This window comes from Leptopilina heterotoma, unplaced genomic scaffold (assembly GCF_015476425.1).
Source record: "Leptopilina heterotoma isolate Lh14 unplaced genomic scaffold, ASM1547642v1 Lhet_44, whole genome shotgun sequence".
Lineage (NCBI taxonomy): Eukaryota > Metazoa > Arthropoda > Insecta > Hymenoptera > Figitidae > Leptopilina > Leptopilina heterotoma.
In genome coordinates this window covers 226,906-251,580 of record NW_025111084.1, presented here as the reverse complement: position 1 = coordinate 251,580, position 24,675 = coordinate 226,906, and the positions used below count along the sequence as shown (strand labels likewise).

Here is a 24,675-nt window from a genome sequence, read left to right as displayed (position 1 = left end):
AAGAGTTGAATTATTTTCAGTACAATTTTAATTACATTCCTTGCAAAATTTCAATTATTTTCAAATATTTTACTATCATTCTTTCCAAAAATCCAATTATCTTTAAAAATAACAATATTCTTCGAGTAGAAATTAAATTATTTTCCATACAATGCAAAACCAAATTTCTTTAATGTAGGTATTTAATTATTATAAATTTCTTTAATAAAATTCTAAGCAATCATTCAATTATTTCAGATTAAAAATTATAAAAGTTACAAATATTTTGTTTAAATTTGGGAAAAGATTTAGATCAATCGGTTTTGAGATTATTTGAAAATAAAATGAAATACTGATTTCAAAAGATTAAAAATTTTGACGATTTAAATTCAGAGTCAATTAAGATTTGAATTAATGAAAGTTTCAACATTTTAGAATTTTAATTTATTGAAATATATATTAATTAAAAATTAGTTAAAAAATTTTAAAAACTAGTTTTTATTGAAAATAATATAAAAAGTTTACGAAGTAGGTGAAAATTAACGGAATCGGTTAATTCTAGAAATTGAAAAAAAGGTGAAAGTCTGTGATTCCTGAATGTACTAATTATTTTTTTAATAAAAAATTGATAATTATAATATACAAAATATGTTGACACTTTTTGAAAATTATAAAAACAATTTCCAGACACAGCCTTTGGTATTAGATCAATTAACACCTATCGATGAAGATATTGAAGAAGAAAACGAAGACGATATTCCAGAAATTGTGGAAACTGCTCCGTCACCAGTTGATCCACCCGAAAAAGAAATCAAACAGATTGAGTCTGTTTTATAATCATACTCTGAGCTTTTCTGGTTCTTCTTCTACTTTCATCATTAGAAAAATTGCCTCCCCTCCAAGCCATTCTGTGATAGAGCTGTTTCTTGGAGAAGGCCAACTAATAACGGTATTTTTTCATAATTGTCTAAAAAAATACCACAAGAACGAACAAAGCACAAATTTAACTAAAAAAAAAGAAAAAAAATTCCCCTCGGAGTTATTAAAAAAAAGCACTTTAAAATGCACCAAAATGAAAAAATATCGACTGCAATTGACCAAAGCCTGAAAAAAAAATAAAACTCCGTCGGGTAAAAAGGGTTTTTTTTAGTTCATAAATCGGCCTCTGTCGAAGTGTAGATTCTTTAAGTAACTTAATCAGTATCGAACGTCAGTATAAAAAAAAAAATTCGAAAGAAAAAATCGTGAAACAAAAAATGCGCTTTTGCACGTGCATATCGGTTAAGATTTGAGAAAAAATATATTATATATAAAAAAAAATATAGAAGTAAATAGAAACGTAAATTTTTTTTTTTATCAATTCTCTACGTTTCAATTTACAATTTTAGAGTTTTCATTATCTATATTTCGATTTATAATTCCTAGGCTTAAATTATTCGCGGCAAACCGATGTTTTAATTGCACTTAAAAAAAAAAAAAAAATTGTACATAAGATCGACGTGACTGAGTGAATCAATCAATTTATTACATATTTAGAAACACGCAGAAAATAAAAGCAACGCTGCCGCGGAACGAACATCTCTTGTAAATATAGAGATTTGTGATAACAGCAAAATTTGCGAATCAGTATGTCATAATGACGAATTTCAAATCAAATTTTTCTTTAAAATAAATTGAAATTTGATACAAAAATTGTTGCAGAAATAAAGCAGATCTCGAAAATAAATCAACTTTCACGTTCGAGATTCCGATTAACGGCTAGTTTTTCATTCATTAATCCGTCAATTTTGATAAAGAAAGATTTAAAAAAAATTTTAAAAATTGAAAAAAATTGAAGGATTAATTGACAGGGAAAAAAACTAATAAGCGACTAATATTTTGTTATGCTACACGAGGCACACACCACAAACACAAGTGAATAGCGAAAAGAAAAATCGCTGTTTAACTAATTCTGTGACTTAAAAAAAAGCAAATAGCGAAGAATTATTATTGATATTATGTGATTTATAATATATGAATATATGTAAACAAAATAATGTATATAAATCTTGTTAAAAGTACTTAGTTACTGAAGATGATTTAAATTTAAATTTAAAGTTTTCTGTTCTTGGAAATTTTTCACTCACCTCTTTTCTCTGATTGTTGAAAATAATTTATAAACTTAAAGAAACAATCCTTTTCTCTCTAATGAGAAATAAGAAGAAAAAAGGTATTTAAATATAGGAGAATTAGTAAAAATATATTTTTACGTTTAGTTAATTTAGAAATAATCAAAAACGGAGGTGATTGGAAAATTTTCAATAAAGTAATGTTTGTATGTGAGAGAAAGAATGAATCGGAGAGAAAAAGTGTATGTGTAAGAAAGTTGACTTTTTGTCACACTCGAATATTGTGACACATCGAGTCTTGATTGTTGCTTTTTAGGGGAAATCAGTAAAGAAAAAAAACATTAAGATCTTTGAAAAAATCGATTTTGCTTGAAGCTTCGTAAGCGAAATCTTAATGTTCTTAATTTTATATATTTTATTGTCATTTATCATGACTAGTAAAATCACATAATTTCATTTGTCTTTGATGTACAAAGCCATAGCTTTAATGTGAAAAGAATTTTTATTAATGAAAACATTCAAGACTAATTTTAATAAACCTCAATTATTCATCACCGTTTTAATTTTTACAAAAAAAAATCTAATGATTTATTTTCAGCAGTGAATGTTTTTTGTTTTTAATTTTCAAATTGAAAATATCAAAAAAAAAAATTTTGTTTGAAACTTACTCTTTGAAAATAGAATGAAAAACTAGAAAATATAAATGTAAATAAGATAATTAATGAATAATCAGATAATTAATTTGCTAAAGTATTTTATTATCCATCATAAATTTATTGCATAAGTTTATAAAAACCACTTTTTCAAAAAATTGTTAAAAAATTCGTAAAAATCGTTTTTATCAAAACTTTTCGAAAGCTTTAATTCTTTAATTTAAAAATTCCATTTGCACTACACTTGTTAATTTTTTTTTCTTTTCTTATTCAAAAAATTTTTCATGACAATAACAAAATTTAAAATTTAAATATACAATTGTTGTCAATAATAATTAATGTAAGATAATATAAACATATATATGTAAATATATATATTTTGATGAAAATTTCCTTTGAAAATACCCATCAATCAAGAATGTGTTTATGTATTAAAAAAAATATTGCAGATGATTTTCTAATTTATAATCCAGTCATTTTATTTTTTTCCCCCTTCTTTTTTAGTAAATTTATTATGTTTTTAATTCATTCTATTTTTCTTTGGTATAAACAATAAACTAAATAAAAGTGAAAAAAGGTGTATTTCTTTAATTACCTAGATTTTTACTTGTAATTTATTATAATATGTAATTTATACTTGATTAACAAGTGACTTGATTGCCAAGTGAAAGGATAATTTGAACTTTAAAATTTTCTGGAAGATTGAGTCTCAACTATCTAATGTCACAACAATTTAATTGACTTTGTATTGCGGTTGATGTCATTTCTTTTCCATACACTGATCTATTTAGATTTATTCAAAATGATAAAATATTTTTTCTTTTAACAAAATATTTTATTATTGTTGTGTTGCAAAGTGTATTTTCACTTTAAATTCTAAACTTTGTTTCAATATTTACTGATAATAGATTATTAATAGCAGGTTTCGAACTCGATAATTAATTTTTAAAAAGTGACTAAAAGTACCTAACTTTAATATTGAAAAAAGTAGTTATCAAAAAATTAAATTTGACAACTAAAAACATTCGATTTTTGACATTTTTCCAATTTCCATCAAATTATTTACTTTTTTGCTCATCCTGATAATAACTTCAATTTTAGTTTTTTGAAAAGTTCCATTATTTTCTAAATTTTCATTAAAGTAATTTTTAAAAAAATTAATTAAAATTTATATAAAAAAACATGATAATTTTTAAAAGTAAAAAAAAATTAAATCTTTTTAAATATAAAATTTGTTACAATTACATTTGCCAAAAATTAATAATTTATTGAATAATTTAATATTTCTTAAAATTGAACTGTTATTAAAAATTTTATTAAAATTTTTTAAAATAATTGAATTTCTGAGAAGAATTTTATTATTTCTGAAAATAATTGAATTCCTAAGAAGAATTTTATTGATTACAAAAATAATTTAATTCTTGCCTAGAATTTTATTAAAATTTAAAAAAAATTATATTCCCGAGAAGAATTTTATTATTTATGACAATAAATAAATTCTTGCCAAGAACTTTATTAAAATTTAAAACAAAAATAAAATTCCTGAAAAGATTTTATTATTTATGCAAATAATTTAATTTCTGAGAAGAATTTTATTATTTACAAAAATAATTTAAATCTTACCAAGAATTATATTAAAAAAAAATAATTGAATTCCTCAGAAGAATTTTGTTATTTATGAAAAATAATAATTGAAAATTTAATTTTTATGAATTCCTGAGAAGAATTTTATTATTATTTATGAAAATAATTGAATTCATGGGAAGAATTTTATTATTTATAAAAATAATTGAATTCTTGACAAGAATTTTATTTATATTTTTAAAAATAATTGAATTTTTGAGAAGAATTTTATTATTTATAAAAATAATTGAATTTTTGAGAAGAATTTTATTATTTACAAAAATAATTTAAATCTTACCAAGAATTTTATTAAAAAAAATAATTGACTTTCTCAGAAGAATTTTATTATTTATGAAAGTAATTGAATGCCTGAGAAGAATTTTATTATTTATGAAAATAATTGAATTCCTTAGAAGAATTGTATTATCTATCAAAATAATTTAATTATTACGAAGAATTTTATTAATTTCTTTTTAAATAATTGAATTCCCTTGAAAATTTTTATTATATCTGAGAAAATAATTGAATCCTCGCAATTAGTATTTAAAAAATTTTTTGACCTTTTTCTAAAAACTTTATGAAAATTGTATTTTAAATAATTGAATTCCAATATGAGAACTTTATTAGTTATAAAAAGAATTAAATGTTTCACGAAGAATCTGTTCAAAATTTTGTTTAAATAATTGAATTCTTTTAGGAATTTTTATTAAAATACAAGATATTGAAAATAATTGACTTAAGAGAAATTCTTGAAAAAATTGAATCGTTTCAAAGAATATTATTAAAATTTGTTGAAATATTTCTATTATTTTTATTAAAATTTTTAAGAATATAAATAGTTTTAGTAGATGATTTCGAAGCCTGAATAGTTTGCAATTAGTCGAAAAATAAATTCTTCTTTTAATGTCAAATATGAAAAAAAATTCTATTACTTCTAATCTTGTTAGAAAATTGAATTCTAATTACTTATTGAGAGATATCTAATTCTTGGGATATGTTTCGAGTTCATTGACTTTAATTAACATACGAGACTGATCGCGTGATTATTGAATATATTTTTTGTTACATATTTATTTATTTTTATATTTTTTGATATTTTATTTTTTTTATTTTATTTAATTTTTTTTTATTTTTACTTTTTTTATTTATTTTTTTTTATTTATTGCTTTATACCTACTAATTTTTTAATTTATAATTTGATGATAAGCGGAAAATTTTTACGTTTGCTACGAAATTCTCACTTAGTATCAAATTAAAAAAAAATCTTTCAAAAGATAAAAAACCTTTCTATTTTCATTGTTTAGAAAAAATTTGTTTTCAATCGTTCGCTCAACATTTATTTTTGTTAATTTTTATTGAATGAAAAATTTCAAAAATTTTTTCTGAGTTAAAATTTAGTTAAGAATATCCACCGCATTGTTAATCGAAATACTCAATACTTAATTTTTTTTTCTCTTCAAATAAATGGATAATTAATTCTACTTCTGTTTTGTGTGCAAAATATTCAGTTTAAATGTTTCTGGTCGATTTTCCTCTTATCACTTAAATGCATTTATCAAGTGAAATTAAAAATTCATAATAAAAATTCCATCAACAACACTTTATATGTATACGAATATGTATATGTTAATATAGAATAAATGAATTTGTATACGTAATTTGTGTATATGTTTATGACTAACAGAAAACAATTTTTATGATATTTTATTTCTGGATACGTATATGTGTATCTACTACACACTGATTCGCAACAATGTTATTTTTAAAGCGTTGGACGTTCTCAAAAATTTCTCTTTTTTTTTTAGAAAAATTATTCATTTTGCTTCGGTGAGAAAAAAACATTTCAATGTTAAAAATATAAATTGAGCAAAAATAAATTATGAACTTTTTTCAGATTTGAAATTTAGTGCTTATTTTATTAAATATTTAAATTGAAATTGTTTAATTAATTGATTTTTATGCAAATTAACTTTTTTCCTGACAGTAAGAAATACATTAATTCACTATAAAAATCAATAGTAGTTTTTAGAAAAATATTTAATAAATAAATAAATAAATAAAAATATAATAATAATTATTATTTTCCAGAGGAATTAAGATTTTTAAAAATTTCATGAATCTTTTGACATTCAATAATTAAATCCAAAAATTGCTACCGTAAATTCTCCGAAATTATTTTCAACATTGAAATCCAATTACTTTTTAGAATTTTTAAGTAAAATTCTTCTCCAAAGCGATTATTTTTAATAGATTTTGGAAAAGTTCCTTCGGAATTCCATTAGAAAAAAAATTCTTAAAAATAATTAAATTCTTTTAAAGAATTTAATTCAGTATAAAAACAATTCAATTTTCATAAATAATTTTATCAAAACTTCTCTAAAATAAAATAAATTTCTGCGAAAAATGTTATAAATATTATAAAAATTAATTGAAATCTTACCAATTTTCGAAAATAATTGAATTTTTTCGAGAAAAAGAATTAAAATTGTATTCAAAATATTTCAATTCAGATAAAGAATTTAATCAAAAATTTTTTAAATAATTGAATTTTACAATTTTCCTTTTTAATCTTTTAAATTTGAAAATTAATTAAATTCAAATTTAATGCTTTGAAGATTAAAAAATACCAAAAATTAATTAAACGAAATTGCTTTCAATTAAAAATATTTTTTTTTTATAATTTCGATTCTGTAAATCATTGAATTTTTGTAAAGAAATTTATCCAAATTTTTCAAAATAATTAAATTTCTACGGAAAAGTCTAATTCAAATAATATTAAAAATATTCCAATTTTTATAAGGAGTTTTATGAAAAGTTTTGAAAATAATAATTAAGTTCTTGCGAAGAATATTATAATTAACATTTTTTTAAATAATTGAATTCTTTCGAGAAATGTTATTAATTATGAAAATAATTGAAAGCATGGTAAGAATTTTATTATAATTGTTTTTAAAAAATATTTATTTTTAAGTATTTTTTATAAAAAGATTCTTATAAAGAATACTACAAAAAATGTTTAAAAGAATTGAATTTCTTCGAAGAATTTTATTATTTAGGAAGAGAATTAAATTTTTTAAATGTATTTAGTAAAATTTTTTTTTTATAAAGAATGATATTAAAATAATTCAAAATAATAAAATTTTTGCGAACAATTTTGCTAAAATTCTTTAAAATAATTAAAATTCCAGCGAAGAATTTTATTAAATAAAAAAATATATATAAATAGACTTTCTTCAATTCGGCTAAATTTGGATTAAAAAAATCGATCCGTCCATTTGTAATTTTAAATTAACTATTCATTAATTAATGAATTAATCTATCATTTTCATTCATAATTAATTAATTAATAAATAATAATTTTAGAGAATGAATTTTTTTCAAGGTCCGACAGTCAGATTTTTGCAAAATAGGGGAAAAAAAGTATTCTGTATCGATTGTGATAAAAATGATCCGAGGGGAAAAATAAACGTCGGATGTGTTATTTTGAAAAAAATACTTCCTAACTCAATTTCACAATACAGAATCTAAAGGTTCGTTTGTTTTATAAAATGTCTTTGTTTTTGTAATAACAAACACGAGAGAAAGAGAGAGATAGAGAGCGAGAGTTACAGTTTGTAAAACTATTTACGGATTGATTTGGTTCATTCTATCGTAAGATGATTGTTGGTAAATAAATGAAAGAAAATTTGATAAACTTACGGACTTTAACCCAGAGAACGTGACCTCTTTGCAAGAAATGCCAGTATGCGTAAACGTGTCATTTTAATCGTATTTTCATTCTATTCTCTTTCAATACAACTACTTCCTGGGCATTCGAAATTTATTTTATTTCCAAAAAATCCTGAAATAGTCAAATCAAAAAAATCATCTATCGACAATATCAAAAAATTTCGAAACGTTAATTAAATTTAATGTAATATACATTTTTCTGTCCTAAAGAAAAATGGCAAAATTAAATAATATCAAATTTGTTATTATAAGGGGCAATAAAAAAACTAAAATTATCAATAAAAAAACTTAAAAAATTTATAGAATTAAATAAGTATTTATGAAAAGAAATAATAAGACATAAGAAAAGAAATTCCATATTCTTTTAATTGAAGAGAAGAAAAATTCCTCGTTTTTGTTTATTTATGTTGAATTAGAATTATAATCATTTAAAAACTGTTATTCCATTTTATTGGATAATTTCGTTCACAGATAGAGGGATAAATTCTGCACTTTATAGATAAAAAAATAAAACGTCATGTGATAAAATACATATTAATCAAGAATCTTTCAATAGTCTCTCTGTTAAAAAAAAAATTATTTAATTTTTCCCCTTTTTAATGAACAAAATTTGTTTATCAACAAAAGTGAAATTTTTGCTTCTATATGTAAAAGAACAAATTTTTCCGAAAAAGGGGAAAACTAATAAATTTTCAAAAAAATATATACCAAAAACGAGCTCTCTTTCCGCAAAAATTTGTCGTTAATTCACTGTTTTTTTTTTAATTTTCGAAATTATTTAAATGAGCCATATACGAGAGCGCACTTTGTCACGTACAAATAATTTATTCCCTTATTTGATTGCCACTCTTTTCGGCAGTAGACCGGTAGCCTATTTTTAGACAACATTTAACAGTCGAGTGGATTCTCTGACTAAAAGTCATCGCGAGTTGATACCGGGAAGAAAATGAAGATTAGCTTGATTTGAATAAAGGTCTGGAGAGACTGATGTAAAAAAAAATAAAAAGGAAAGAAAGAAGAAAAAAAAAAGAAAAAAAAGAAAGAAAAAAAAATGAATAGAAACACGATATCTTTTACGGGTATGTCGAAATAAAGTATCGTATCGGTGACGAGTTTATAAGATACCCGCGAATATATTAGATTTGTATAAGTGAAACGTGCGTAAAGAAGAAATTTGGGTTATTCTCCTCTCGTCTTCGACGCTCATCAGAAGCGACACACACACAACAGAGAACAAGGGAAGAGAGAAAATTTAAGTCTGACCGTGTCCTGCACGCGACACATCTTCGCCGTGTGTTGCGATTAAGTACAAAATTTACCTTGAGGAGTGCCTTTTGGGGGTCATTGGCCTTGAACGTCTTATATATTGCATAATTGACCGATTTGGCACCCGCCAATATATACCAGCTGTGGGTGGAAATTTCCTTCCTCCTCTCTCTCTTTCTTTCTCCAAATAGTGACCAATTTCGGATTATTCCAGTAGGTATTTTTCCTGCCAAAAAAAAATTCCTTCATTAATTCATCAACAATTATACAGTGAATTTTTTTTTTAATTTTTCCTTTCCTTTCCTTTCTTTTCTTTTCTTTTTTTTAAAAGTGCAAATTTGAATAATCGTGAAGTGCAAGAAACAAGGAAAAGAAAATAATTTTTATCGATTTGATCAGAATAAAAAATTGTGCGCAGTTAAATTAAAAGCGGAAAAAAAAGGAAAAATTGAAAAAAGGGAAAAAAGTGTTATAAATATGAAAATGAAAGTGAATATTTGGATCTTGTTTCACACTGTAAGGATTACATCAGTTTAAAAATGAGAGAGAAATTCTGGAGGCAAACCTGTTACTCGAAACACGTTTACTTTGTATAACGTGTTTCGCTCCAAATTATTTTAAAATTCAATTTCTTGAATTAAAAGTTTTTTCGTTGATCACTTTCCTTGGCAATTTCAAAAATCTATCATTCCTCCTCAATTTTTTCCCAACAACATTTTTGTTTCCTTTTCGATTTGAACCGCATCGGCAAAAAGTTTCCATCTGAAAGAAAAGATCAACATTTTAATTTTCAATTCAAAAAGTAATTTTGTTTCTATGATAATAATAATAATAGTTTATTTTATTTGTTGACTTTTTCATTCATCATTAAAAAAAAAGTGATATAAAGTGCAAAAACTACAAAAGTGTAACAAATTTTGACCTCAGAAAATTGCAATTGGATAAAAAAAAATTACCTGACAGTAAACTGTTAAAATACAAAAATTTTGTAAATGTTTTTTATGACTATCTGTCTTATCAGTGTTTACGTAAGTGTAAAAAATCTTTCGTAACAGATATTATTGGTTTAAATATATATATACTATACTTTACTTTATATACATGTATAATTATGTATGCGAATAATTAACCATATAAATTTATTTTGAATTTATTTTTTAAAGTAAAAAAAAAATAATAAATAAATAATAATGAATGAAATAAATATATTTCTTAAGTAATAAATTTAATTTAATAAATTTGTAATTTAGTAGTTAATTTTATTTTAAAAGGTGAATCCAAAAGATTTAATAGTTATGAGCTTCAAAATTTATTACACGCTGTAGAAAATAAATGTTCTTTCTCATTTCGAAAAAAAAGAGAAAAAGAAGATAAATTGAATGAATTTATTGAATATTTGATTTTTTTCCTCTAAACGCGCCGCGTATATATATTATTAAAATATTAAAAATAATAATGTAATTTATATTGTAGAAACTTTAGAATTAGATAATGAGTACCTAGTTCATTATAAATTATTAGCTTCAGTAAGCTATCAGTAAATAGTTACTCAATATTTGAGTCAATTAAAATAACTATTAGTTGAAGATAACGTTTTAAAAAAATGAGATTAGTCCAATTATATCAAATCATATATTTTATGAAAAACGTATTAATTTAATTTTTTTTCACCGACTATTTTCCTTATAAATCAATAGGGAAATTTTCGAAAGAGATCAATTACTTATTTCCATAATTTTTAAATCAGTATTTTCATATTTTTGTCTATAGAAAATTGTTCTTTAAATTCAATTATTATTATTACTATTATTATTATTTGTTTTGTATTATTTATTTCTCTAAATAATAATAATAATAATTTATTATTATTTATTATACAGAATTTTATTGAAATTTTTCAAAATTATAAAATTTTTGGGAAGAATTTTATTCAAATTCCTTAAAATAATTGAATTTATGCGAACAATTTGATTAATTTTAAAAATATTTCAATTCTCTTAAATAGTTTAATCAAAATTTTCCAAAATTAAATTTCTGCAAATAATTTTATTATTTAGGAAAAGAATTAAATTTTTTCATAAGTATTTAATTAAATTTTCTTCTTATAAAGAATTTTATTGAAATTTCGCAAAAAAATAAAACTTTTGCGAAGAATTTTATTAAAATTCTTTAAAATAATTGAATTTATGCGAAGTATTTAATTAATTAAGAAAAAAATTCAATTCTTATAAATAATTTTATCGAAAATTCTTTAAAATAATTTATTCGTGCAAAAATTTGTATAACTTATGAAAATAATTTAATTTTTTCGAGGAAATGAGTTAAAATTGTATTGAAAATATTTCAATTTTCATAAAGAATTTAATAATTTTTGTTTTAAATAATTAAATTTTTTCGAAGAATTTTACCAAATTTTTAAAAATACATAATTGAATTCTTTTGAGAAATTTTATTAAAATTCTATTGAAAAGAATTGAATCCCCGCGAAGATTTTTATTTCAGTTTCTGTAAACAATAAATAATTATAATTAATTAGTAAATTTGTTAATAAAATAATTTTTTTAAATTTTGAATCTAAAATAGTTTCAAAATAAATTTTTTTTTAATTTGTCTAATAAGAATAAGTAAAATATAATAGATAAATATAAAAAACGGTTTTCCAAACAAATATTGAATATTAAATTATTATTAGTATCAAATTATCATTCTTCGGGGAAAAAAATTGAATATAGTCGATAATAATAATTTTTTTTTGTCGATGAAATGAAAAATAAATGAAAATTCCTCAAATGCACTTTTTTTTGGTCACACACGCGTTTAGGAATCTGACAAGTGGACAGCATCACTTTGAAAACTTGATAAATTTAATAATTGTACATAGGAATTGCTGTCAGTGACTCATCGGAAACTATCCTTAAAACCGGAAAGTGTTTATTACATCATATTACTGTCTATCATGAACATCCATAGAATAATATTCTTTCCGATGATCCTTGCGAAATATTTGAGTTTCGTTTATATTGGCGATTATTAATGCAATATAAAATTTTTCCACTATTTTTACCCACACACATATTTGAATATATAAAATTGTCAGAACACTTCCCCGATAAAAGACACAACAATATTTCAAACGATAAATTTTACAACTTACAAAACATTATTTACAAAAAAACAAAAAACAAAAACGAACGATTGAATTGAAAAAATAAAATTTTAAAAGGAATTTGAAAAATAAATAAAATGAAAATTCAAAAAGAAATTGAAAAATTCAAAAGGAAATTAAAAAAATTTTTTAATTGCAAGAAAATTTTTTAAATTCTTTAGTCACTTTTTTGTTATGTTTTTTTGTCACTGAATTTTTATACATTTAATATGCGTGTTCCTTTAGTTTGTTAGCTCATGTAAATTCATTAGCTATAATTTTTTCTAAAGACCGGATAATCTTGTTATGAACTTTCTCATTTAATTCAAGAGTAAATCCAAATTTGAAGGAATAGCGAGAATATTTTGTTTTGACAACAAAACCATTTTTTTTCGCTTCGATTATTTTATTTTTAAAGGAATAATTTGTCAACAACAACAATTTTTGCTGAAAGAAAGAAAAAATGTTTTGTTGTCAACGCCATTTAATTTTTCTTGACCACAATAATTCTCCTCTCGGTAAAATTTCTTCTTTCAAAATTGATTGAATAAAAATTAACAATTGATAACAAATTATTACCAAAAGTGAAGATGAAGGTCGAGATAGTTTCATTGATTACACGCAGAGTTGAACGTCAAAATAAATTCGTCAAATTCAAAATTCTTATCAACTTTTGATATGTACAACTATTGTTGTAAAAGATAATTTCTCGACGAATGAGAATTGAGACTTTGCTTTTTAGCCGGATTCCAATAAATAGATAGAATATATTGACATGTAACCATTAGATCAAGTTTCTTTTCAGTTTCTCGATAAATGATAAAAATAAATAAATAACCGAGCGGCATTACGTTGGCGCCACGCGGCGAAGAAACTTTAATCTGGTAAATGCTTAGCAGTCGATTGTTCATCACCATCATCATCATCATCGTTGTGAAAAAGCCTCTTTCTTTATTTCTTTCTTTTATTTCTCTCTATCCAAAGCTAACTAAACTATCATTCCTCCCCCTTCCCAACTACCTCTGTAGCATTTTTGGTGTAGCAATTTTCTACTTGTTTCACAGTCGCTTGACAGTCATGGATCCGACAGAGAGCAACAAAGTACATTGTGAGAAATCTACTGTAAAACAGAATGGATATAACAATCACAATGAAGAAGTGCCTTTTGACAATTTCACCGACAAAGATGACGTGAGTGAATTTTTACATTTATTTTCCAATTCATATTATTACCATAATAATTCCGATTATATTTTTTTTCTTCAATTATATTCGAAATTTGTTAATTTTTCACTAATTATACAAATTTTTCTATTTCGTTTACTGGGGGGAAATAATTATCAAAACGATTCGAAGAATCAAAAACAATTTATCAGTTTTTGAAAAAATGGAAATATTTATAATTAATAATAATTATTACCTACTAATAATAATAATAAAAAGCAATAATTAAAATAGTAAAATTTAGTTTCTCTTGTTTTTTGGATTGTAATTCTCAATAACAAAAATTTCATTCAAGTAAACATTATTTATTATTTATTATTTATTATTCTTCCTTTAAATAAATTATAAGTTCTTCCTTTAATTATTATTTGTTATTATTTTAATTATAATTAAATAACAAAAAAATTAATAGTATTATTTTCATTATTATTAAATAATTTTATTAACATCAAAAATATAAATTAATAATAATATAAATAATACTTTTTAATAGTAGTCGTAAGTTTCTAAAACAAATAATATTTTTAAATTAAAAAAGAAGAATTTCTCAAATTCTGAACATTCATCTTTTTACTATTTAATAATCATACAAGACCAGGATTTTTTATGTAGTAAAAATTTTACACGAATAAAACTATTAATATCAAAAACTACAAACCGAATAAACAAGAGAAACTCAATATCTTTTTTAGTTTTTTTTAAACTAATAAAGAATACTTTTTGGTTCTTTGGATCGTTTTGAGAAATTTTTTTCCTATCCAATTAAAAGAAAATAATTATTTACCCGAAAACCAAAATTTAGAATCGAAAATTCATTGAATTGAAATAAAAAATGTCTGTAAATTAAAGAAATTAAATTTGAACCAAAAATTAACACAAAAATTAATAAATACAAAATAATAATCGAAATAAGTAAAAAATTGTACTTGAAAATTAATTTAAACGACAAAAAAGATTGAAAAAGGACATAAATAAAAATAAATAAAAAATTGTATACTTAAAAATTAATTTAAAAGCCAAAAAAAAAAAAAAAATGAAAAAGGACATAAATAAAAATAAATAAATTTTTAATTTAAATTAAAAAATTTTTTTAATTAGATAAAAATATTGAAAAATAAAAAAATTGTGTTTTTTGTCCAAAGGCAGAGTTCAATGACCTTTTTTCTATAGAGAAATTAATTTTAATTGCATCCATTAATAGTTTACTGTTATTTAAAACATTGGCCTCGAAATTTCATAATTTTCTAATTAATAAAACAAATTACCATAATGACTTTGATAATGATAGTATATTTTGGATCATTGACCCTAAATTGAACGTTGATTTTTTTCTTCCTTTTTAAAGGGAAAAATTGAAGATAATTTAAATTAATTAAATATACACAAAATAAAAATTAATTTCTCCTAGATTTTTCATTTTTTAAATTAGAAAACAATTATTATTATTTATTTTTAATTTCTTTCATGTTTCGAAAGTTCCAAACGTTCAAATAAACAAAATGAGATTAATTTATTTCTTTTTCAAATTTAAATTGTTTACAATAATTTTTTATCATATATTAAAAAAAATTCACCTTAAAAATGTAACATTTGTTTTGTATTTGAAAAATTTAAAAAAAAATTATTTTGTTCTAGATTTTTAATTTTTTAAATTAGAAAACGTTTTTTTATTTATTATTTTTCATTTATGTTCCTAAAGTTCTAAACGTTCCAACGACTTTGAAATTTATTTATTTTTTCTTTAAATTATAATTTTTGACAATAATTTTCCGTTCGAAAAAAAAATTAATTATAAAGATATTAAATGTAAAATTTCGGTTTTAATTTTTATTACAATCAATAATATTTATAGAAATATTTTTTCAACCTAATTTACTTCATTTGAACGTTTAAAACTTGTGGATTATTCTATGTTTCCAAAATTCTCAAAGTTCAAGTGAACCCGAAATTTAATTATTTATTCTTCAAATTTAAATTTTTTACAATAAATTTTCGTCTCATAAAAAGAAATTAATTGTATTTCATATTTTATTCTTTTTATTTTACTTATTATAGAATTTACGATACTAAATGTAAAATTCAGGTTTTTAATTTGTCACAGTCAATAATGTTTATAAAAATATTTTATTACCAAAATTTCGTTTATTTGAACGTTTAAAACTTGTGGATTATTTATGTTTCCAAAATTTGGAAAATTCAAATAAATCCCAAATTTAATTATTTCTTCTTCAAATTTAAATTTTTTACAATAAATTTTCGTCTCATATAAAAAGAAATTAATTGTATTTCATATTTCATTTTGTTTATTATAAAATTTAAGATGCTAACTGCTATATTTAGGTTTTTAATTTTTATCACAATCAATAATATTTATGAAAATATTTTTTAACCAAAATTTCATTAATTTCAAAGTTCAAAACTTGTGGACAATTTTTTATGTCCTATTTCAATAGAATTAATTTCTACGATTCTGATTTTTGGTTCATAATTATTTTTCCCATTTCAATAAAGTTACCTTCCAACGATTCTCTTTTTTTGGTTCATAATTATTTTTCTTATGAATATTAAAAATAAAATTTTAGAGATAATTTAATTTTTTCTCGAAAATAATCAAATTTCCGTTTAAAAAAAAAATAATTTTCTCACCCTCAGGGCATCGAGGTGGAAATGGTGGTTCCTCCGGACGGAGGCTGGGGTTGGTTGGTAGTGGCCGCATCTTTCATGTGCAATCTCGTTGTGGATGGAATTATCTCCAGTTTTGGAGTTTTTCTCGACAGGATTAGTTTAACGTTTGAAGTTTCAAAAGCTCGGGTGGCCTTGGCGAATTCCTTGCAATCGGGATTTTATTTAATGGCTGGTCAGTTCCTAAAATAATAATTAATTCCATTAGTTCAATTGTTTCGAAAATAAATTTTAGAAATTAAAATTTACAAACAAAAATTAAAACTAAAAGTTACAATCGAAAATTAAAACCAAAAGTTGCAAAATTTGATGAAAAAGAAGCAATTAATTTACTCGATTGAAAAACGAATTAAAAATTTTTATTCTAATTAATAAAAAGCAGTGAATTTATTTTCCAGGTCCATACGTTTCTGCCTTGGCAAACAGATATGGTTTTAGATCGGTTGCAATTCTAGGAAGTGTTGTCAGTTGTATTGCATTTGTACTTTCATCCTTCAGCACATCAATTGAATATCTCTACATAACCTACGGAATTTTAGGTAAAAAAACATTCTCAAAAATTTAATCTCCATACAATAATTTTAATGTCCACACGTGTTCAACTAATCAAAATTACACACTCTTAAAGTGTGTAAATTTTTATTTCCAGAAAATCGTCGCCTTTTTATTATATTTGATCACATAAAAAAAAGAGAATAGATTTTCGCAATCTTTATCACAGCAAGAATAATATTTTCTTATCATCATTTTATCAGAAACTAATTTTTCAATTGCGAAATTAAATAAAGCCTCTGTAAATATTCATCGATAAAAAAAATGTTTTCATTGATGTTCAAGATACTTTTTTTCTTTTTTGATAATTTTGATAACAAAGTCTATATTGAATATAAATAAATTCAAGAAAAAAAGAGAGAAACTTGTTCAACTATTCGAGAAAAATTATTATCTTTTATCTTGTTTGTACTTTTCATTAACAAATTAAATCTTATGCAATGTAGGTTACATAGATTATTAAAAAATTTCTCTGACACAGTAAAAAAAAAACTGAAAAATATGATGAAAGTTATTTCTTTTGGGAAATTTTCAACAAATCTTTGAAATTTTTCAGGGGGAATTGGAGCTGGACTGATTTATTTACCCGCCGTAATAACAACAGGATTTTATTTCGAGAGATGGCGAGCTTTAGCGACTGGTATTTCCGTTTGTGGATCAGGAATTGGGGCTTTTATACTCGCACCAATTTCCGATATAATAATCAAAAATTATGGATGGAAACAAGCACTCTTAATACAAGCCGGTAAGTTTCTATATTCAATCGAAAATTCGAGTATCAAATATTTTTTCTTATCGTGTACAAAAAAACAAGATATTTGAGATAAAAATTAATAAAACAAAACAATTTCAAGGTTTTAAAAAAGAAAAGAAAATATCGTGATTTAATTATTCGCACAATAAAGATTGATCTATATCTATATATAATTGAATAAATTAAAGTAATGTTTTCTTCTATGAGGATAAATTATAATTGCTAATATTGATCATAATGAGGAAGTAGAGAAAAATTTCATAGTAAGTAAATAGAAAAGAATTAAAAAAATTTTTTCTCAACAGGCATGTTATTAAATTGTGCTGTATTTGGTGCGGTATTTCGTCCCCTAAAACCAAGGAGGATCAAAGTTAAACCGACAGAGGAAAACGCAATGATCGAAGCGAATACAACACTGATGGGAAAAGGTTTATCGCTTGGTTCATTACATGCAGGACAGCCAATTCGAAGTGGTTTCTTTGGAACTAATAACAATACAGAATATCCGACTGCTGCTCAATTCATCGGTAGCAGCCCCGACATAGTAAAGTAATAAAGATAATTCGTCGGAACATCCATTCACCGATAAATGAACTACTTTAGCCTTTATAGTTCGGTAATGCTGCCTTCACCTTGAAACAATTAACATATTAACAGTATTAAACAAAGTCTCACCTTATAAAGATCTTTAATCTCGATAACAATTATTATTCCTTTGTAAATATTCAGTATTTTTTCAAAGTTTGTTTATTCCTTTTTTATAGATGATTTATGTCAATGTTTAATCAAGACTCGTTTTTTTTCTTCTCTTCCATTTTCATTGTAAAGGAGTATTTAATTAATCTTTTATTAGTTTTTCTATTTATAAATATTGATTATTTTAAAAGTCTATTTTCAAATATCTATACGTTTAGATATGATTAATTAGAATATTATTAATTACAACATAATTGCGACATAATCAATTAGAAAATTAATTACAATATAATTAATAATAAAATTAATTACAGTATAATTAATAATATAATTAATTACAATACAATTAATTACAATTTAATTAATTATAATTAAATTAAAAAACTAAAAGGAAAATATTTGTTCCCTTTAGTAAATTTAGAATTTTAGTTTGACAAAATTTGATAAGAAAAACGAATCTGATATTATTAATTCTAGTAAAATTAAAAAACTGATAATTGAACTTTAAACAAAAATGAAAATAATTTTTCCTTCAAGTAAATTTACATTTTTAAATTGAAAATTTTACAATAAAAACGAATCTAACATTTTTAATTCTAGTAAAATTAAAAAAATTATAATTGAATTTTAAACAAAAAGAAAAATAATTATTCCTTTCAGTAAATTTCGACTTTTAAATTGAAAAATTGACAAAACTTGATAATAAAAACGAATCTGATTAAATATAATTATTCTAGTAAAATTAAAATAAAATAATAAATGAATTTTAAACAAAAAGGAAAATAATTGTTCCTTTCAGTAAATTTAGATTTTTAAATTGAATATTTGAGAAAATTTGACAAAATTTGCCAATAAAAACGGATCTGATTAATAATATAATAATGAATTATAAAAAAGTGAAAAATTAATAATTGAATTTTAAACAAAAAGAAAAATAATTGTTCCTCTTAATAAATTTAGTTTTTAAAATTTTTTAAATTGAGAAAATTTGACAATAAAAACGAATTTGATTAAATAATTATTCTAGTAAAATTAAAAAAACTAATACTTTGAATATTAAACAAAAAGGAAAATTATGCCTTTTTAAAATAAAATTAGAAAACTAATAATTGAATTAAAACCAAAAAGGTAAATTATTCGTTTTAGTAAAATATATTTCGTTATTTCGTTTAGATTTTTAAATTGAAAAATTAAGAAAATTTGTCAAAATTTGACAATAAAAAGAAATCAATAAAAATATAAATTAAAAAAAAAATTAAAATAAAACCGAATAAACAATAATAATAATGAAATATAATTAGTTATACGCAAATAATTCAAGGTGAAATAAAAGAAATTACGAATTGAAGCTTAAAAATAAAAGCTAAAAAATTCCTTTATCTGTGACTAATTCATCATTATACTAAAAAAAATTGATTGACTTCCAAAAAGCAATTCAATTTCTAACCACTGTTATTAATTTTAACAAATTTTTTCTTTACAGCAGATCGATGCATTCACTGCATAAAGTAAACGAAATGCAACGAATGGAGAGAAAAAAAAGCACTTCGGAAAAAAGATTGTCTGTCCCGATTTATCCCGATTTGGAAGTAATTAATGACGAGGAAATAAAGTCGGTCGAAGAGGAAAATAATTTATTGAGCGGCGATTTGGAGAGGCTAAATGGTCGAATACCGACAGTGAGTTATTTTTTTTTTCAATACCGTTTGCTTGTTTCTTTAATTCGTTTTGTATATATACGACTGCTGTCAAATACGTATTTTTAAATCTTTTTAAGTCTTTGAAAAATGTATGGAGATTTCAAATTAATTTCTTTATGTTAAAAAAAAGACAAACTTTATGAATCATACTTGAAAAAAAAACCGGATATCCTTTCCAGATACGTAGACACACAATTAGTGGACGTCGTCAAAGTTCTGATATTAGCCAGAAAAGTCTCAAGATGGGTAATGGCCGAAGTCCAGCAGTGAAGGACCATCAGAGGCCCTTTTACAGAGATGATATTTTTTATGGAGGGTCCTTGAATAGATTGTCGCATTATAAGTCACAAGTACGTCTTGGAAATCTTGTCTTAACTGCAAATTTCAAATCATCAAATTTAGAATAATTCATGTAATTTATATTTATTTACTGTTTTATTTATTTTTTTATTATAATCTTAGAATTTAATTATTTTCATAAATAATAATATTCTTCGGAAGAATTCAATTATTTTTATAAATAGTAAAAATCTTTGCAGGAATTCAATTATTTTTATATAAATAATACTATTTCTCGGAAAAATTCAATTATTTAACAAAAATTTTATTACAATTTTTCGAAAGAATTCAATTATTTTCAAATTTTAATAAAATCTTCAAACCAATTCAATTATTTAAAAAAAAATTGTAAAATTTGTCGTAAGAATTGAATTATTTTTATATAAATAATACAATTTTTCGTAAAAATTCAATTATTTTCAAATTTTAATAAACTCTTAAAAACAATTTAATTATTTTTAAAAAATCGTAAAATTCTTCACAAGAATTGAATTATATTTATAAAATTCTTCACAGGAATTGAATTATTTTCAATCCAAATTTCATTAAATTCAATAATCAAATTTTTAATTATAATTATTAACAGGAATAATTGAATTACTTCGAAAAATTTAATTAAAATTTCTGAAAATCATAATTAAATTCTTTTGAAGAATTTTTTTAAAATAATGGAGTTTTTTTAAAATAATTTTAATTGAAAATTTTGAATGTAATTGAATTTTATGAACAATTTCTTTCAAGTTTTTAAAATAATCCTGTTTCTTAATAATTAAAATTTCACATTTAAATATTGAATTTTATTAAAATTTTTAAAAAATAATTCAATTCTCAGAATTTTATTATACAATTTTTTTAAATAATTTAATTTATTCAAAGAATTTTATTAAAATATAGAAAATAATTAAATGCTTTCAAAAAATTGATAAATATTAATAAAGGTTTTGACAATAATTGAATTCTTTCAAAAAATTTCTTTAATTTATCGAATATAAACGATTCTGTTAATAATTGTAATTAATAATTTTACTATTAAAATTTTATTAAAATTATTGATAGAAAATTAAACTCTTTTAAATAACTTTATTAGAGTTTTTGTAAATAATTAAATTTTTTTGAAGAATTTCTTTTTTTAAATAATGTAGTTTTTTTGAATAATTTTAATTTGCAAATTTTGCAAATAATTGAATTAAACAAAAAAATTTTTTTCAACTTTTTAAAATAGTTGCGTGCCTGTTAATAATTATAATTAAAATATTTGATTCTTAAAGTTTATTAAAATTGTATTAAAAATAATTGAATTCCTGAGAAGAACTTTATTATTTATAAAAAATAATTTAATTCTTGCAATGAATTTTACTATACTTATAAAAATAATTTAATTGTTTCGAAGGATTTATTACAATATTAAGAAAGTAATTGAATTCTTTCGAAAAATTTTAATAAAATTTAATAATTAAATATTTAATTTCAATTATTGGTATTCGGACAACAAGTCCAAAACAAAAAGTCCAAATCAATCCAAAGTGAATGAAATCCAAAAAAATAAATAAAAATAGTTTCACTTTGGACTTATTTTTTAGATTTTTTGTCCTGGTCGAAAATACCAAAAAAATTAAGAATCCAACAAAAAAAATTGAGTAAAGAATTTTATCAAAATTGTTGAAAATAATTATTGTATTTCTTGGAACAATTGTTTTAAAAATTTTATAGAATAATTGAAATTTTTCAAGAAATACTTTTATTTATGAAAATAATTGAATTTTATTATTTATAGCGCAAAAAGTAAAAACGTGGCAATTCACATGTTTAATTTTTTATTTTGGATTTTTTGTACTTTGGACTTTTTTTTTGATTTTTTGATCTAGATTTTTTATCCTCTGATCTCAATTCTTTAAATTCTTTAAAAATGACTTTCAATACATTAATTTTAAAATTAAAAGCGGTTATTCTATTTATTTATGTTTATTTAAAATAATTTTTTAAAGTAATAAATAAATATCAAAAAATTCAAAAAATGTATTAGAAACATTTTCTAAATCAATATAAATTTTTGAAAATACATTTTAAAAAGCTTTTGTAAAAAATTTGAATGAGCCGAATTAATTTATTTACCGAAAAAATTTAAACAACATAATAATGATTAAAATTTACTCACCAGATATCTTCGGTTGGTTATCACATGTCTGTGACACGACTTCCGACAGCGAAAGATTTAGCCGAGGAAGAAAGCGGAAATTGCTATTTGTGTCCCGAAAGTGTAAGGCGAACTTTATCGACAATGTTGGATTGGAGTTTACTCAAAAGTCCTTCATTTTTAATATTGGCAATTAGCGGATCTCTGACAATGATGGGTTTCTATACGCCATTTATCTATTTACCAGGTAAACTTTTTTATTCTTCTTTTTCTGTTTCTCTTCCCTTTTTGTCTTTTTTTATTTCTTTGTCACCTTCCTCGTTAAGAAACCTTCTTAAATCTGCCTCCACTTTGCAAATAAATTTCATTTTTTTCCAGACAGAGCAAAAACATTCGGCATCGAGGAATCCACATGTATGTTTTTAGTCTCAATTATCGGAATTGGAAATACAATTGGTCGTGTCCTTTGCGGAGTGGTGAGCAGTATTCCAGGAGTTGACGCTCTTATGTTAAACAATATCTTCATTAGCATAGGCGGATTGCTGACAATTTTCTCCGGTCTCTCGTATTCTCAAGAGTATCAATTTTTCTACTCGGCAGCCTTCGGTCTCAGCATTTGTAAGCATCTGAAAATTAAAATTAATCTAATACATCAAAAATATCGCCAAATATTAATAATTAAAAAAATTTTCATTACTTTCGTATATCGTATTCTTTTCTCTCCTTTTTTCTTTTAATTTCAATTTTTTTCCTAATTTTCCAGCCGTATTTGCCTCACTGAGATCAATTATAGTCGTCGATTTAGTTGGACTGGAAAAACTCACAAATGCCTTTGGACTTCTTCTTCTATTCCAAGGAATGGCGGCAGCAATCGGCTCACCTTTGGCAGGTAATAAAATCAGAAATTATCAAAAATTATCAACAATAATAAAAAAGAAAAAATAAAATAAAATTTTTTTCCCCTAGGGCTTTTCAGAGACTTGACTGGAAGTTATAATGCCTCATTTTACATATCCGGCTCGTTAATTCTCTTATCAGCGATAATATGTTATCCTTTGAAAAGGATAAACGAATGGGAAAAACGTACAAGTTCGATTGATAAATCAAAATCTTGATTAAAATTTAACTGAATCACCATCAGTAAACACAGCCAAGACAAAATTCTACTTTTACACGTGCCTTATTTTGTACAAATAAAAAGTAGAGCTTTGCATCAAAGAAATGAAAAGACTGCAAATATTTTTCAGTCATGAATTTATGAAAACAATTAGTTTTCAAAAAAAAAAAAAAAACACTAAGCCATTTTCATTTTGAATGGCAAAAGAAAAAATCATAACGGTTTTAAAATTTAAAACTCAATTTAAATAGTCAGTGTTAAATTTTTATTTACGTTCTAGTAAATTTTTTTTCAAAACCCCAAAGTTCTAATCTAGAATTTTTTACAATTCTTAGAGAAAACAGGGGAAAATATTGAGTTCTCTTATTATAAATAAGAAATACCTTATTTCTCAGAGATTCTTCTACTAAAAGCAATTTAGCCTTTAAATTATTCAAGACCGTTCTTTCTGTAAAATTAATTCTATATGTTAATAAGTAAATTATTTTGTACATTTAATAGTGTAAATTGAAGTCTATATATATATATTTGAAAAAAAATACAATTTTAAATAATTAATTATCTCTCCAAGACTTGGAACGTCTAAGGAAGAGATTGCATTTTTTAAAATATGATAATAATTAAAATTTCAAGTCATTTATTTATTTATTTATTACTCTATTCGCAATAATGTAAAAGAAAAACTTTTAATAAGAAAGTACCTGAAATATTTTAGTCTTTATGACTCTAATAGATTTTTACCTGAAAGAACTGCATAATATTTGTGTAATTAAAATAAGCGCACTAACTGAAAATTGTTTCATTATATTGAAACTAAATATATTTTCATAATAAATAAATAAATAAATAAATTTCTTCTAGTAAAAATACTTTTTAAGAATGATATGCAATGTGTTCATTTTTCACTTCCATTTGGAACATATTTTATAAAAATGTAAAATTATATTTATAAATATAAAATTATATTTATACTA

General features: G+C 22.5%; 2 protein-coding genes and 1 long non-coding RNA gene across 10 annotated transcripts in view; 2 read left to right on the top strand and 1 right to left on the bottom strand.

The window, feature by feature from the left end:
• LOC122506912 (monocarboxylate transporter 4) overlaps positions 1-2,602 on the top strand; it is a 22,395-nt gene extending 19,793 nt beyond the window's left edge. For all 4 annotated transcript variants that reach the window (XM_043619334.1, XM_043619336.1, XM_043619338.1 and 1 more), the window contains exon 11: positions 667-2,602. In XM_043619334.1, the coding sequence (XP_043475269.1) occupies positions 667-816 (150 nt within the window). In that variant the 3' untranslated portion in view covers positions 817-2,602. The remainder of the gene's footprint in view (positions 1-666) is intronic.
• Positions 1-13,215, bottom strand: part of LOC122506921 — a 27,719-nt gene extending 14,504 nt beyond the window's left edge. For all 4 annotated transcript variants that reach the window (XR_006302052.1, XR_006302050.1, XR_006302051.1 and 1 more), the window contains exons 1-4: positions 13,083-13,215; positions 9,924-10,120; positions 9,412-9,584; positions 8,063-8,204 (exon numbers count right to left, since the gene is read on the bottom strand). This is a non-coding gene — a long non-coding RNA (uncharacterized LOC122506921). The remainder of the gene's footprint in view (positions 1-8,062; positions 8,205-9,411; positions 9,585-9,923; positions 10,121-13,082) is intronic.
• Positions 9,436-24,675, top strand: LOC122506914 (monocarboxylate transporter 14-like). 2 transcript variants are annotated; one of them, XM_043619341.1, is made up of 12 exons: positions 9,436-9,571; positions 13,568-13,694; positions 16,380-16,584; positions 16,808-16,948; positions 17,518-17,706; positions 18,021-18,264; positions 19,895-20,090; positions 20,291-20,461; positions 22,609-22,831; positions 22,963-23,202; positions 23,348-23,473; positions 23,551-24,675. In XM_043619341.1, exons 2-12 carry the CDS (start codon positions 13,581-13,583, stop codon positions 23,697-23,699), a joined length of 1,998 nt encoding a protein of 665 aa, XP_043475276.1. In that variant the 5' UTR covers positions 9,436-9,571; positions 13,568-13,580; the 3' UTR covers positions 23,700-24,675. The 2 variants fall into 2 exon arrangements, with proteins under 2 accessions (XP_043475276.1, XP_043475277.1); XM_043619342.1 differs by lacking the exon at positions 9,436-9,571 and adding an exon at positions 13,259-13,387.

What these genes read in the sequence shown, in the direction of transcription:
- LOC122506914 (XM_043619341.1), top strand. Translation starts at nt 13,581, where the DNA reads ATGGATCCGACAGAGAGCAACAAAGTACATTGTGAGAAATCTACTGTA. An exon ending in GCCATTTATCTATTTACCAG is followed by an intron (nt 22,832 to 22,962) that starts GTAAACTTTTTT and finishes ATTTTTTTCCAG; the next exon opens with ACAGAGCAAAAACATTCGGC. An exon ending in AGCCTTCGGTCTCAGCATTT is followed by an intron (nt 23,203 to 23,347) that starts GTAAGCATCTGA and finishes CTAATTTTCCAG; the next exon opens with CCGTATTTGCCTCACTGAGA.